Source organism: Coffea eugenioides, chromosome 10 (genome assembly GCF_003713205.1).
Source record: "Coffea eugenioides isolate CCC68of chromosome 10, Ceug_1.0, whole genome shotgun sequence".
NCBI classification, from domain to species: domain Eukaryota; kingdom Viridiplantae; phylum Streptophyta; class Magnoliopsida; order Gentianales; family Rubiaceae; genus Coffea; species Coffea eugenioides.
The window spans coordinates 36,495,876-36,511,107 of NC_040044.1; the positions used below are offsets into that span (position 1 = coordinate 36,495,876).

Consider the following 15,232-nt stretch of genomic DNA (forward strand, 5'->3'; position numbering starts at 1 on the left):
ATGTTAGAGTTTGCCTAGGTTAGAGTCAGCCTCACCCTTTTAAGCACATTAGGCACGAGGGAGGGGGTTCCACCCCTTTTACTTGCTTTTATTGTATTTCTTTTCTTAATTGCTCCCAATGTGTTATGTGTACTATCAATTGCACTAACCATTTCTTTGTTTTCTTGGCCTGCATTCATGTGCCATAGCAATAAGAGGCCTCTTTGGCACTCTTTTAGTGACTCACCCACTAGATAACTCACATGTTTAAATTTCAGTCATTATACTTAATAAATACATTTCATTTTAGACCTTTTCCCCATCGATGCATTATTTATGTCCTTTAGGCCATATTTGTCACATATTTACATCGCTTTAATAACTGGCATCATGCATAAACCATAGAAAGGGAATGCCACATAGGGAATCCCGTGTTAGGAATCCCGTGTCAAAATTTGGTGTCTACACACATAACCCCCATTGGTTAATAAATAATTTTCAACTTTACATAAAGGTATTTTTGACATTTTAGGTGACTCCGTTACCAATGATCATTTCCATCATTTTGACACTTTAATCCAAACCATGAGGGAGTTATGTATAACTTTTGAAACTATAGGAGAATTATGTAAAAGAAAAAAAAACTAAATCACCTGGAGGGAGGGTAAAGTGGAATTTGCCCAATAATCTACTATCCAAACATATGAGCCTTTATTCACATAGCTTTGCTAACACTATTATCTGATTGGACTTAATCAGAAAATAATAACGGGTTAAGATGTAAAATGTTAACAAATAAAGTTTAAGGTACGAGACCAAAATGAGGTACAAAATCGAAATGGTGAAATAGAATTATCTCGAACATGCATGCAGACTAGTGATGATCTTGTTGTAATGTTCTTGGGTTCAATCTTTCATTTATCAACCTAATGCTATGTGTTACTATCGTGCGTACTAGATTGTCAATCGTTCTTTATATATATAATTTTTTTTGGGGTGGTTTGCAAGCTTATTTCCTTCAACTTGTTGGAAATAAGAAATTTTTATGCACGGGTTCCTTGTAAAAGATTTTCAAAGTCGACCATAACAGAAAATTACAATTCCGGGCTTAAGGTTTGAATATTGTATTTGACAGTTGGGAGAGAGAAGGATATGGAGAGGGGTAGAAGGCACGGAAAAAAAAAGGACAAGTAAAAAATTTGCAAGATTTTATCTTCATGCTAAGGACGAACTTTAGGTATTCTTTTTTTAAAATCTAAAATTGAAGATACAATGAATATATTTGTTCCCACCATTAATCTAATATTTTTTCACATGCTTAGATCAATTTAACTCGAGAAACACAAGAACAACAAAATTTGAAGCACAGGTAAATCTTCCATCGCCCCCTCCCCTCCCCCAACAAAGAAAAGGTGTTTGAATTAATTTCATTTTGTTCCCTTGAACCTATATCAGTTTTTCACTTTGCATCCTAAACTTCAATTTTAGGCACTTTGTATTTTAAGCTCTTAATTTTGGACATTTTATACTCTAAACTCTCAAGTTTGTGTTATTTAAATCCAATTAATGATAATTTTAGCAAAATTAATATCATAGAGGACCTAAAAAATCAATAATAATATACCAAAAGTGGTATAAAAATGCCAAGGCATCGTAGCATAAATAAAATAATACATTTTTCTTAATTTATACCATGTTTTATTTTCTTAATTTTACTAATATTATTAGTGATGATGCCATATAAATCAATGATAATTTACTGAGACTGGCAAAAAAAGCTCAAAATTATAATTAGAACAAAATGGTATATTGTCATTAATTTTTACCATTCTTTATCTCATTAATTTTTAAACATAATTATTGATTGGATTTAAATGTGACAAAATTGAGGGTAGGAGGTGCAAAGTGACCAAAATTAAGAGTTAGGGTGCAAAATGTTCAAAATCAAAATCTAGTGCGCAAAGTAAAATAGTTGTACAAGTTTAGGGGGCACAAAGTGAAAATAATCCAAACCTATAACCCCCAAAATGGGTAACAGAAATTTTCAGTTTACAATCACCAAGTAAGTTGTTCCTCCAACACTATGTCCAAGTTAGGCATGATCCAAGTCCCAAACTCTGTTATCTCATCCAAATCATATGATGTTTTGGTAGAAAAGTCACCAACAACTGAGTGGTACTTGCCAGTATTCGTAGAATAAAACGCCCCAATGTTATCGCGAAACTTTGGAAAATACACCACCACATTTTTTATCTTAGCATCTTCTGCAAAACATGCACCATGGCTAACGTACAATATTTTCCCCAAATCTTGAACTGGTTTCCATTGCCCGTTTGTTCGATCTAGCCTTTCAACCATGACCTTTCTATTATCATGATTCAGCACCGCCAAGAGCTCCCCATCGACTGCTACCAAGAAATTCTGGCGAATTACCCTTTCACAACGACGTTTAGTCAACCGGGTTAGAACGGTCCATTTGTTTTCACTGTTATTGGGATAAAAAATTCCCACTTTTCCTGCCAAATCAATGCAGTAGAAAGAGCCCTTATGGAAAACAGGAGTATGAGTTGAAGGACGGAATCGAGTCTCATTCTTGTATTCCTCTAAATGCCAATCAGTCTTTCCACGTTCGATTGTACCAATGTCGACGTAATCATCAGAAAATGTTGACAGTCCAAAAACAATGCAATCTGGGGAGGTTGGAGGAGTAGTAAAACACATTGCCCTGAAAGCAGTACCGCTTGGGGGAAGCTCAATCTTCTGCTTTGTGAACGGGTTAAAGAAGAACAAACTAAGATCAAACCGCGACATTAGTAGCCAACCAAAATTGGAAGATCGGATTATTGCATCCTCTAGACCAGGCATGTCCACATTGTCAATCGATTTGTTGTGAATTGGATAATAGAATTTGCAAGTAGAGTTGTTATTCTGGGAGAAGAAGCATGGAGAATCTAAAAATGGGGAACCAGTGGAAGGTGCGAGTGGAAGTATAGTAGCATTCCATGATCTACAGGTTGCATTGAAGGCGCCCCGATCGCTAGGGGAAAGATGGTATAGGATTGAAATACGAAGGTCTAATGGAAGACTAGACCAGTAACTCTTTGGCTCTTGCTCCTCTTTCTCATCATGACATTCGCGACATACCGATTTATCAGCTGCCATTATTATACCTTTGTAGCGATCAGCAAAAGATGAATCTTGGCAATACCAAAAGAAACATGAAGGTTAAATAGGAATAAAGAATCACGGATGCACACATAACAAGGTAACTCTTTTTTGTATCCAAAACAAGAGAGGATCATTTTCCTATTAAAGGATGGCTTCTGTTAAAGACAATTTACTTACTAAAATCCTTTTCCAAGTGGTATCTAAAATTAACGACCTTTCTCCCATGTGCTTCCTCAATCCTAATTGAAGAATTGTTCCTAAAAATATCCGTCCACACTTATTTATCTTTTGAACTCCTATGAACGTATCCTTCCTCATTTATTTATCTTTTGAACTAGCAGATTTTACGAGGATATCGTTCCTAAGATATAGTGAGAAATTCTCACCACGTAGTATAACATCAATGAACTCCTGGGATGTTTCTTAGTTTTCTTTTCATAGTGCAATCTCTTGACAGTACACTAGGTTTCTGGGGTTTTTTTAAAAATTTTAAAATTTAGTTTTTTTTAAAAATTTTTTGGCACTTGATAGGTTCTGGGGTTTTTTATTTTTATTTTACATTCTACCTCAATAATATCGAAAAAATTCTGCCCAAAAGATTCATCCACTAAGTTCACCACCTATCAAAGAAAAGAAACGCCCATCCTCTGCCACACAAAAACCACAATCTCAAACTCACAAGTCAAAGAAGTTCAATTCCACCATTCATAATGTGGCAACTGCAGAACAATCTCAAACCATAATGTGAATGCATAAGTCAAAAGACTAAATACTACCTCAATAACATTGGAAAATTCTGCCCAAAAAGTTCATCTTTTACAGCTTAGCTTAAGAGATCCTCTTTCATTTCTTAGCCCAAAGGATCTCCCTAATAACAAAACCAACATAGTTGGCCCTGCTAGAAATCTCAGATGCATATGTATGCAAAACTAACCACAAGGATACATGTATTGTCTCATTGGCTTCTGGAACTACTTCAAACTCAAAGAATTCTCACCCAAAAAAAAAAAACTGTAAACACAAACAAATAAATCAGAAATACTGAATTCAAAAGCCTAAAGCACTAACTCATTAACACTTCCGAAAGAAAATTCCATAAATTGGCGCTTTCTTGAACCTAACTATTTTCATCCTCAGCAAATTCAACAAAAAGAAACCCGCTTCTTCAACCCTATGCTTTCTCAAGCTTTTATCTTTTTTCTTTTTCTCGACTAATCTCTAGCTAATTAACGAGGTTTAGGTCAAACTTCCGCAGCTCTCTATCCAATTTAACTAAAATTACAGCAAATAAGCAACAATTCACACCAAAAAGAGAAAGAAATAAAAACCCTAATTTCAGAAAGTATTCCAAAAACGTATTGCTTATATGTAGACAGGTTAGGATAAAGCTTACATCTTTGGGAGGTGATAGCGAGAAGAGAAACTCGAAGAGACTGAAAGCGGAGGTGGCAGTGGCAGTGGCGGCGGCGACGGCTGCTGCCGGTGGTGCGAGAAAGAAACAGAGTACAGTTGCGAGGGTTTCGTTCGTTAATAGGTGTAATCTGATGTGAGTGTGAAGAGAGACAGTACTACTGCGTGAGTGCGTGAAAAAATCCAACGATAAATACTTTTGACTGAGAAAGTCGTCATCGTATGCCTTAAGTGGTTTTTTTTTTTTTTTTGGATTTTGATTTGACTGATTAACCCAAGAAAGAGAAACAGAAAAAAGAAATAGTAGGCTGTATTTGTTGGTAGGGGTGAGCACATTTGGTACATATTAAATTCGTACCCGATTTTAAATTTAATTTGAAATTGGGTATTTCATAATTTAGTACAAAAGTGATATTTATCAAATTTACCGCATTTTAATGTGGTATGAAATAGGTATAAAATTATTAAATTAATAATAACCGATTTCGAATTCAAATTCGATAAAACGAAATAGGCATTGTATTACCGCATTAAATACTAAATTAGTCTATAAAATTATATAATATATTGGTAAATGCTATATAATATTAGTATATACTACTAAAATATTATATATTATATAGGTAAATGATATTAATATTAGTTAGTATATGCTATTATCATGTACTTATGATAATAATATATAATGATGTATAATATACCATTTTAGTTTTTGTTATATGACTATAATAATATGAATATACAGCATAGTAAATTTTGGGGGTAAAGTGACTAAAAGATAACGTTAAGGGGGAAATTGATAGTAGCACCAAACGTTATCGGGGTAAAGTGATAATAACCCTATTTTTTTCCTCAAATTATGGGTTGAAAACTTTTAATCTGTTTTTTCTCCAACATCTACCATTTTCTATTACTTCTCCTCTTTCTAATTTTTCCTTCTAATTATTTGCTATCTTTTTCTTTCCTCAGTACCCAGAAAGAGAGATTGAGGAGAAAAGGAAGAGAAAATGCTGCTCCATCTAGCTGGAGTGTACCTTGCTTCTAATCTCTAAATCAGAACAAGTTAAGCCCACTAAATCAATTACTAAGGACCCATCAATTAGGATCCATGTTATTTTCACTGCTGAAGGAACATTAAATACATGGGCTGAACTACTGGACCAAGCATCGAAAGAAGCAAAACAAAATTGTTAATGGAGGCCTAAAGGGCGATTTGAAGGTTGCAGTTAGGCATGTCAATGGATAGGGTTTGGGTTGGATCCCTTTGATCTAGATCCAGATCAATTTAATTTAGTTAGATCCAGACCCAGATCCATACCCTTTGGGTCTGAAAAAGTAAGTCCATATCCAAACCCTTATGGATCTTGGTATCCGATAGGCATCCATGGGTATTTTCTGAACATACTAAAGTAAAAATGTATTTAAAACATATAGAGTTCATAAATAATATAAATACCATCCAATTTTTGTTTTCAAATAATAAAATTAACATTCAACAAGTTGAATGCAATATTGTGAATTCAAAGAAAGAATTATTATTGACTACTTCTATATATTTTCAAAGATTCAATTGCATCCACATCCAATATTTCATTTGTTTGCCTTTACCTTTTCTCCTTTTCTTGAAAAGTTTGTATCAATTACAGATAACTAGGACTAGTTTTTAAAAAAAGAAAACAACCATAACATATATAAATATTTAGTCTTATTAAAAAAATGTAATTTTGTACCTTTTTTTCTTATTTAAACTTCAATGTTGGTAGATATCTCGCAATCTATCACTAAAATAGTGAATGAGATAAAAGTCATTTGACTAAGAACCGATGGCAAATAATAAGAAAATTTATAAACACTTACTCATTTTTTTATTCAATCCAATCATCAGTAATCACTAATGTTTCAATCATATCTAGAAGCAATTTGCCACGACTCTTATCAATCACCCAACCACCAATACTAAATGCAGATTCTAATACCATAAAATCTTACTGTATTCGATCCAATAGCCATAAAATATTATAATATTTTATAAATTTTGTAAGGCCTGGTGCAACCCAAAGAGTACAAACAATTTCACAATGATGCACAAAGATATATCAAATTTAAGCACAATAAAGAAAACTTAATTAAAGAGAAAAGATAAGAAATGCAAACCAAATATCAATCCAATAGCCTCTTCAATAGATGGCAATGCTAACCAAGATGTACAAGTGAAGGCTCACTCCTTCCTCACCCCAAACACACTTTGGTTGAGCTAAGGAGTTTTACAACTATTCTAGTTAACCCTCAACAACCTACACTTGAAAGATCACTCACCCAATTAAGAACTATTTTATACAAATAAGGCAACCTACACCAAGGTTTTACCACTTCAAGTGATAGGTTCACCTTCACCAAGGTTTTATTTCTCTTAGAGAGTAACCTTCACTTGAGTAACCTCACAACCCAACTTTTCCAACCCCTTATACAACCAACAAAGAATCTTTCTACTCAAAAATCTCACTTGTAAGCTTATATTTTGTGTTGGCAAAAGTCCTTTTACTTCTTGTGCTTTGGGGTGTTTATAGAAGGCGAGAAATGGCTCCAAAAGGCTCTCCAACGGTCAAATATTAAATGCTGTCAAAACTAGCCGTTGGCCTGTCGGACGTCCGAACCACCTGTCGGGCGTCCGAACCCTGCGTCCAAACCACCTGTCGGACGTCCGAACCCTGCGTCCGAACGTTGTCCAGAGAGTTATCAAATCTTCGTGGAATTTTTAGGACGTCCGATGAAATCGATGTGCGTCCGAGGCATGCGTCCGATCCTTCCGGACGTCCGATGCTTCCTCACGAGCGTCCGACAGAGTTTCCTTCTTGATGTTCTTCATCCTTTCGGACGTCCGAAAGTCGGACGTCCCACATGAGTGCCCTGTTTTTGCTTCTTCTTTTGTGCCACAAGAATCTGTTCTAACAAATTGCTCACATAAAAATATTAGCCCAAATCTACATTTTGGTTTGTTAATCATCAAAACCAAGGACTGATCAACCAAGGTCAACAATCTCCCCCTTTTTGATGATGACAAACAAAATGAAGATTTCTTTGATCAAATAAGTTCAAATAAAACTCCCCCTTAGAAAATGCCAACATACAAAGAAACTTCAATAAGTCCTACTCCCCCTTTTGGCATCAATCAAAAAGCCAACTCCCCCTTTATTTTTCAAGTCAAGACCATAATAGGGTCCTTGGGAGTTATTACAACATGATCTAGCAATCCACATGGATTTCATACCTTTTCTCATATTTTTCTTTACATAGCAATCATTTTGCATATGTCCAAATTGACAACAAAAGTGACACATGATAGAAGTATTTTGCACATAAGTGGATTTAATGCAACTAATTTTCTTACTTCTTATCATAGCAAACTTATTTGTGCCTTGAAAAGATTTGCTTTCTTTTGTTTGAGAAAACTTTTGTTTTTCATTTTGGAGAAACTCGTTCAAGTCATTAATTCTTTTCTTTAACAAATTTTGTTCCTCCAACATTTTTTCATAAAACTTTGTTTTCTCTTCCAACTTCCTTTTCAAATTATTTTTGCAATCAAAAACACTTTTTTGATTTTTTAAATCATCATTTTCCATTCTCAAACATTTGTTTTCCTGAAAAAGTTTGGAGTTTTCTTCCAACAAATCATTTATTTTTGTTTTCAAATCTTTATTTTTAGCATAAGATTTTCTCAAACTTTTATGCATTTTAATCATAAGAATTTTCACATCATCATCTTCATTATCTTCATCACAAGAAGAGTGATAAGAACTTACCTCATCTTCTCCAACGGCCATTAGTGCCATTTGGGCCAACTCTTCTTTTTCTCTTTTTGAATTGCATTCATCCCATGTAATTTTGCAATCTCCTCTTGAACATCTCTTGTTGAAGATCTTCTTGAAACTTTTGATGTGAGGAGTTATATCATTGTCCACTTCCATGATTTCATTACCCATGAAGGATGGGTTATCCCCCACTTGAGATGCTTTAAAAGCTATGCCTCTCTTATACATTCTTGCATTTTCTTCCTCTTGCACTTTGAAATTCAGCTTTAATTCATAAGAGGTTAGGGTATCCACAAGAGATTCAATGGACATAGAATTTAAATCCTTTGCCTCTTCTATAGCATTTATTTTATTTTCCCATTCTTTTGGCAAGGCATTCAAAATCTTTCTATTTTTCTCACCCAAAGAATATTCTTTTCCAAACAATTTAAGATCTTCAATAATGTCACAAAATCTACTACACATCTTATCAATATTTTCAAGAGGATGCATTTTGAAAAATTCATATTGAGAAACAAGCAAAGATTTCTTTTGTTCTTTAATATCTTGGTTACCTTCATGAAATACACACAATTTATCCCAAATATCTTTAGCTGATTTACAACCTTTAATCCTACTAGATTCATTTACATCTAATGCATTGTACAATATACACATGACATTGGCATTCAAAGAAAGGTATCTCTTGTCTTTTTCATTCAATTCTTGTCTAGTCTTTAATCTACTCAAATTGGTGGTAGAGTCAACTATTCTAGCTTCATAAGGACCATCTTCTACCACATACCATAATTCAATATAAACGGATTGTAAGAAAATCATCATTCTTTGTTTCCACATGCTAAAATGAGAACCATTAAACATAGGTGATCTATCAATAGATTGCCCTTCTAAAAAGAAAACTTTTATGGTTGCCATGATCTTTACTCTAAGCGGTTAAGCTTGATCAAAAGAGACCAAGCTCTGATACCAATTGTAAGGCCTGGTGCAACCCAAAGAGTACAAATAATTTCACAATGATGCACAAAGATATATCAAATTTAAGCACAATAAAGAAAACTTAATTAAAGAGAAAAGATAAGAAATGCAAACCAAATATCAATCCAATAGCCTCTTCAATAGATGGCGATGCTAACCAAGATGTACAAGTGAAGGCTCACTCCTTCCTCACCCCAAACACACTTTGGTTGAGCTAAGGAGTTTTACAACTATTCTAGTTAACCCTCAACAACCTACACTTGAAAGATCACTCACCCAATTAAGAACTATTTTATACAAATGAGGCAACCTACACCAAGGTTTTACCACTTCAAGTGATAGGTTCACCTTCACCAAGGTTTTATTTCTCTTAGAGAGTAACCTTCACTTGAGCAACCTCACAACCCAACTTTCCCAACCCCTTATACAACCAACAAAGAATCTTTCTACTCAAAAATCTCACTTGTAAGCTTGTATTTTGTGTTGGCAAAAGTCCTTTTACTTCTTGTGCTTTGGGGTGTTTATAGAAGGCGAGAAATGGCTCCAAAAGGCTCTCCAACGGTCAAATATTAAATGCTGTCAAAACTAGCCGTTGGCCTGTCGGACGTCCGAACCACCTGTCTGGCGTCCGAACCCTGCGTCCAAACCACCTGTCGGACGTCCGAACCCTGCGTCCGAACGTTGTCCAGAGAGTTATCAAATCTTCGTGGAATTTTTAGGACGTCCGATGAAATCGATGTGCGCGTGCGTCCGATCCTTCCGGACGTCCGATGCTTCCTCACGAGCGTCCGACAGAGTTTCCTTCTTGATGTTCTTCATCCTTTCGGACGTCCGAAAGTCGGACGTCCCACATGAGTGCCCTGTTTTTGCTTCTTCTTTTGTGCCACAAGAATCTGTTCTAACAAATTGCTCACATAAAAACATTAGCCCAAATCTACATTTTGGTTTGTTAATCATCAAAACCAAGGACTGATCAACCAAGGTCAACAAATTTACTAATATATATATTATTTAATTAAATAAATATGGGTCTGAGCAAAGTCTGGTATAGATATGGATTTGGATATGGATTCTAGAAAATCAGACCCTACCCAGACCCACAACTCTCTCACAGAATCTGGGTCTGGGTAGGGTCTGGATTTGAGAAATTAAATCCAAACCGTACCCAAATATATTGGGTCTGGGTTGGATCTGGATAAGACTCGACCTATTGACATGCCTAGTTACAGTAATTGAATTTTTACCTTATAATTTGAAGCATTAAAATTTCGCTCCTTCGTTAAAGAGCTACTTCAACTTAGCAGAGAGGAAATGATTAGTTGAAGAGTTGTTTTAATCGACTAGGTAGAGATAACCAAAGAGGGATGCAGTTAGAGGAGCAATACAACAAAGGAAAGAAGAGGGGCGCTGCGGGGGAGGGAAGGGGTGGGGGGAGAAGGAGGGAAGATAGAGAATGGACCTTTAAAATTCGGATCGAGAGATAATTGTAGTTTATGATTAATAGTGAGGAATGGTTCAAATTGAAATCAAATGAATTAAATTTAGGGATAATTGCAGAAACCTCCCCTGAATTTTCTGACAATTGCACTCACCTTCCTTGAAGTTTGAAAAATGACACTAACGTCCCCTAGCATGAATTTGGGTCCTATAGTTGACATAAGATAGGATAAATTTACTTCTATACCTTAAGAGTTTAAGGTTGTTAGTAAACAAATTTGGGGCAAAAAAAATTAGGGCAATAAACAAGTCTAAAATAAATAATTAAACAAGATGAACGGTTATTTTTTATTTTATTAGGCACTATAAGTGCACCTAGAAAATGGTGTCATTTTGATGCTCCAACATGATGCCATTTTGTGATTGACAACATTTGAGAGGACAATGCAAAGCATATATTTTCTACATAGAAGAGAAGTAGAAGCAAGAAAATGTAGAAGAAAGAAACCTCCAGGTAAACTTTCATAAAAAAATAAGTTTTGGTGGTTTTGATTGAATTTATTTTATCTTATGCATTTATGAAACAAAAGGAGAAAGAAAACAGAAATCAAGTCAAAATTTGAGAATTTTTCTTTTAAAAATCTGTGACAATCAAAAGATGATAGTAAACAATTTTTTAACATCTCAACTCAATACAAAAAATTGTGGTGTTAGTTATAGTATGATGAAATTGCTGTGTCGATCATGAGAGAATTTTCTTGCTTGATCAACAATCTCTTTATATGCTTTAGAATCTCATATTTTTGAACATATGTTTGTTGTTTCTTCCAAATTTACTGCTGCCCTTATTCTTTTTACACATATATTCTCTGAGTTTCACTAATTGTTTCCATCTCTTATTGTTTTTCATTCTTTTACTAATACTACCTCATAAGAGGCAAAAAGGGTACAAATGAAACAAAATTATTATCTCACTTCCCAAAAGACTTTTTTAATGGCACTTTCTCTAACATGAGTTGAAATTGTTATCAAAATCTTAAGTTCATGGGAGATTAGTGCTATTTTCCAAATCTGAGGAGAGGTGAGTGCAACTGTTAGAAACCTTAAGGGATGTTTCTGCAATTATCCCTAAAATTTATTGTGGAATGTATAATAGACGCAAAAGTTATTATATATTTGTAGGTTGTCGTCTTCAAGTGTACATTGGCTAAGTTAGTGTCTATTGCTAACACATTGATCAACACACTTTATTTGAACTCTGTCCAAAATTTTAAAGAAAATGTTAGTCCTTATGTCAGTCCTACACATGCATGTAGGTAAAAATTGATGGTTGACTGTATTACAGAAGCCTACTTTTGAAAGAAATAACACACACCTGTCTTTTTGGGGTGAAAAGTCAGATAGTATTCTTTTGGTCTTCGATTTCCTGTTGCAGCAATTTTCCTAGTAGAATGTTGTTAGATGTCTCGTAACGCATAGCTTGCAATTAGATTAACATGGCAGCAATATATTTTTGGGCATCTGAGACGCGATTTGTTCTCCTGTGACATTAAGGATTGGTTGCCTTTGGGGCTCGACTGATGTGTTGGTCCCCTGAACAAGGATTCTTCTTCTTCAGCTAAGTTGTCTAGTTTGCTTTTGTGGTTGATCCTATTTCCTCTTCGCTCCTCCAACTCCAGTACCCTGCACGATTTATAAGCCTGACTTGCGAGGTAAAACCTCAAATTTATGTACCCATTCACAGAAAAATTATTTACTATCATATGTATGCTATATAGATTAGATAGCAGAATCAAACTGATTTGTTTCCGTTGTTTTGTCATGTTTGGTTTGCCATTATTTTGTTCTAAGCCTTCCCTTTCGTGAATTCAGCTCTGATTATGCTGGCTCTATTGTGGAGGTTTGATCTGCAAATTAGTCATTCTGTGTCTTACCTTTTCTGAATCCCATAATCTGTAGCAAGTTTTTGAGAATAAAGAATTGCTTATTGATTTACCCGTTTTATTATTTCGTTGATAATTTTGACTGGACAGAATGGTTTGACAATCATTTCTAGCTGTAGTTAGTTCCAAAACTTATTTGTAGAGATGCACTAAGAACAAGAGGAGTACGTGATGAAAATTGTTTACGGCCAAAAAAAAAAATTAAAAGAATGAAAACCTGGGCCATTGGTAAGTATAAGAATTAAAGACCATGGACATATTTCATTTTAGGAAAAAAACAAAACACAAAGTACTTTCTTTTTTGCAGTTGGTCCATGTAAAAGGAAAAGACTTTTAGCAAATTTTTTGTGACCTGTAAAAGGGAATATTTTCAATAAAAAAGAAAAGTAAACAATATAGAAATCTACCAGGTATTGCAAAAGACAAATACAAAAAAACCGTTGGTTATATGTTTTCTTGTAATTTTGCAAACCAAAGTGAAGTCTAACTCTAACATTCATGTAGAAATTCATGAAAGGTCCAAAATTCATGTAGTTCACTAGACTTAAAATTGGGTTTTTTGTTTTTAATATGTTTTGTATTTTTAGAAGATCAGTTTGCTTCTTCTTTTTTCTCAACTTATTATTGATGTTTGAGAGCAATTCATACTACACAAAATTAACCTATTCATTTCACATGTTTATCCTTTTCTCCCTTTTTTATTTTCTCTCTCTCCTTGAAATTCTCTCATCTAATCTTAATCGTATTTCTTTTCTCTAATCTTATCCTGCCCTTGCGAATATCCTGTTGCATTGTGGCCTCTATGATGCAACTATTATAAAAAAAAAAATGCACCCAATAGAGAAATTCTAAAATAATGATCCATACCTCAAAATTCTCTTGCAAAAAAGAAAGAAAGAAAGACACAAAAAAAATTAGGTAAGAACCAATCATAGATAAAATACCTTCATAATTAGTGGCACATAGGAGGCTTCTATGATTTAACTTTTCTTTGAATAGAAAATACTCTCATTAATTGGAATCAACTTAAACATTTATATCATATGATAAGATAAAGAAAGTTTGGGAAACTATCAAACACGTCTAGACTCCAAACTAAGGGCTAGCGATACTGTCAGAGCTAAAATCTCCTTGCAAGAGCAATATTTATTCAAATATCAACACTGCCTTCACTAGTCAACCCCCTATATTTCTCATTGATTTTTTTGTTTTACAATATTTTTCTCATTGATTTTGACATAGCTCTCACTAGTCATCCCCATTTATTTCTCATTGATTTTGTTAGCCCCATTATCCACCAATTACTCCTTTTCTTCTCTTTCTCTAATTAATTGAATAGCTTGCCCACTTCTTCAATCCCTCTAATTTATTTATCTATTATTTTCATAACTCATTGATTTGGTTTTGAGTTTTTTATCATATATTTTCTTATATTGTAATTCTTTTACTCTAATCTTTTATTTTTGAAGTTGTATTTAAAAGTTATTTTTTTCGCAAATACAATATGAGTTAACTCAAACAATTAACAATCTAAAATAAAAATAAACCAAAAAAAACACAGACACAGTTTTCCTTCAATATTCATGGGATATAGAACGTAAGGCAATTTAAAAGTTTTCCAGTACTTAAGTTGATTTCCAATTGCTCGTGACATATTTTTTTACAATATCCTATTCATTAACAGCTCCTATACAAGTTACAAATCTTACTCATCATTTATAATTGAGCCCAAATTCATATTGATGCAAAACGTGAAAAAGCTCTATACAAAGCCTATAATTTCACAGTGTTGTTTGAGTGAATTGCAAAAAAAAAAAAAAAGAGCATAGCTATAATTGCAACCAAAATTACTCAAAAGATGAGAACTTGAATCTCACTATAAATGCAACAAAATTGCATTGCAAATTTAATCAAAATTATGGTCACTCCAAAAAATTGTAAGCAAAGATTATTTAATAGAAAATATAATGAAATAAAAGAAAAAAAGAAAAAAAAAAGCCAAGATAAACTTACTGATAGTAGTGGGCTTTTCCCCCTAGTATATTCCATTCAATTCAGTCATATACGAGCCGCATCTTCAAAATCTAAGGGGGTGGAGATAGCAATTTTTTCCTTGAGAGTTTCCGAAAGGACCAAAACTGAATCAGAAAAGTAAAATCTGGTTTCCCTTTCTACTAGTGAATGTGCATTGTAGGGAGTTTGGGAAGGATAAAAAATATTGCATGAATAAATTGTAATAGGCACTTTTTTTTTTGAGGCAGAATTGTAATAGGTACTTTGTCCGTGAGTCAAAAACAACAAACGAACAAAAATTACACCAGTGATTTTCAATCCGAGGGTTATAAGAGGCTCAGGTGTTCACATCTCACGGCTGGAATTCATCCTTAAATTAATGTGGGACCCCGTAATTAAAACAGAAAGCTCTTGCAGGATGAAATCTCGGAAACAGCCTTCTGTATCAATAGTATCTCTGCGGTCAAACATGGGTAAAACTCTACTTGAGGGATTAGG

General features: G+C 34.1%; 1 protein-coding gene across 1 annotated transcript; it reads right to left on the reverse strand.

The window, feature by feature from the left end:
* Positions 1–1,907: 1,907 nt before the first annotated feature.
* LOC113748710 (F-box/kelch-repeat protein At1g57790-like) lies at positions 1,908–4,712 on the reverse strand. Its single transcript, XM_027292248.1, has 2 exons — positions 4,541–4,712; positions 1,908–3,134 (listed from the first exon to the last, which is right to left on the reverse strand). Exon 2 carries the CDS (start codon positions 2,842–2,844, stop codon positions 2,035–2,037), a length of 810 nt encoding a protein of 269 aa, XP_027148049.1. The 5' UTR covers positions 2,845–3,134; positions 4,541–4,712; the 3' UTR covers positions 1,908–2,034.
* Between the last annotated feature and the right edge of the window lie 10,520 nt (positions 4,713–15,232).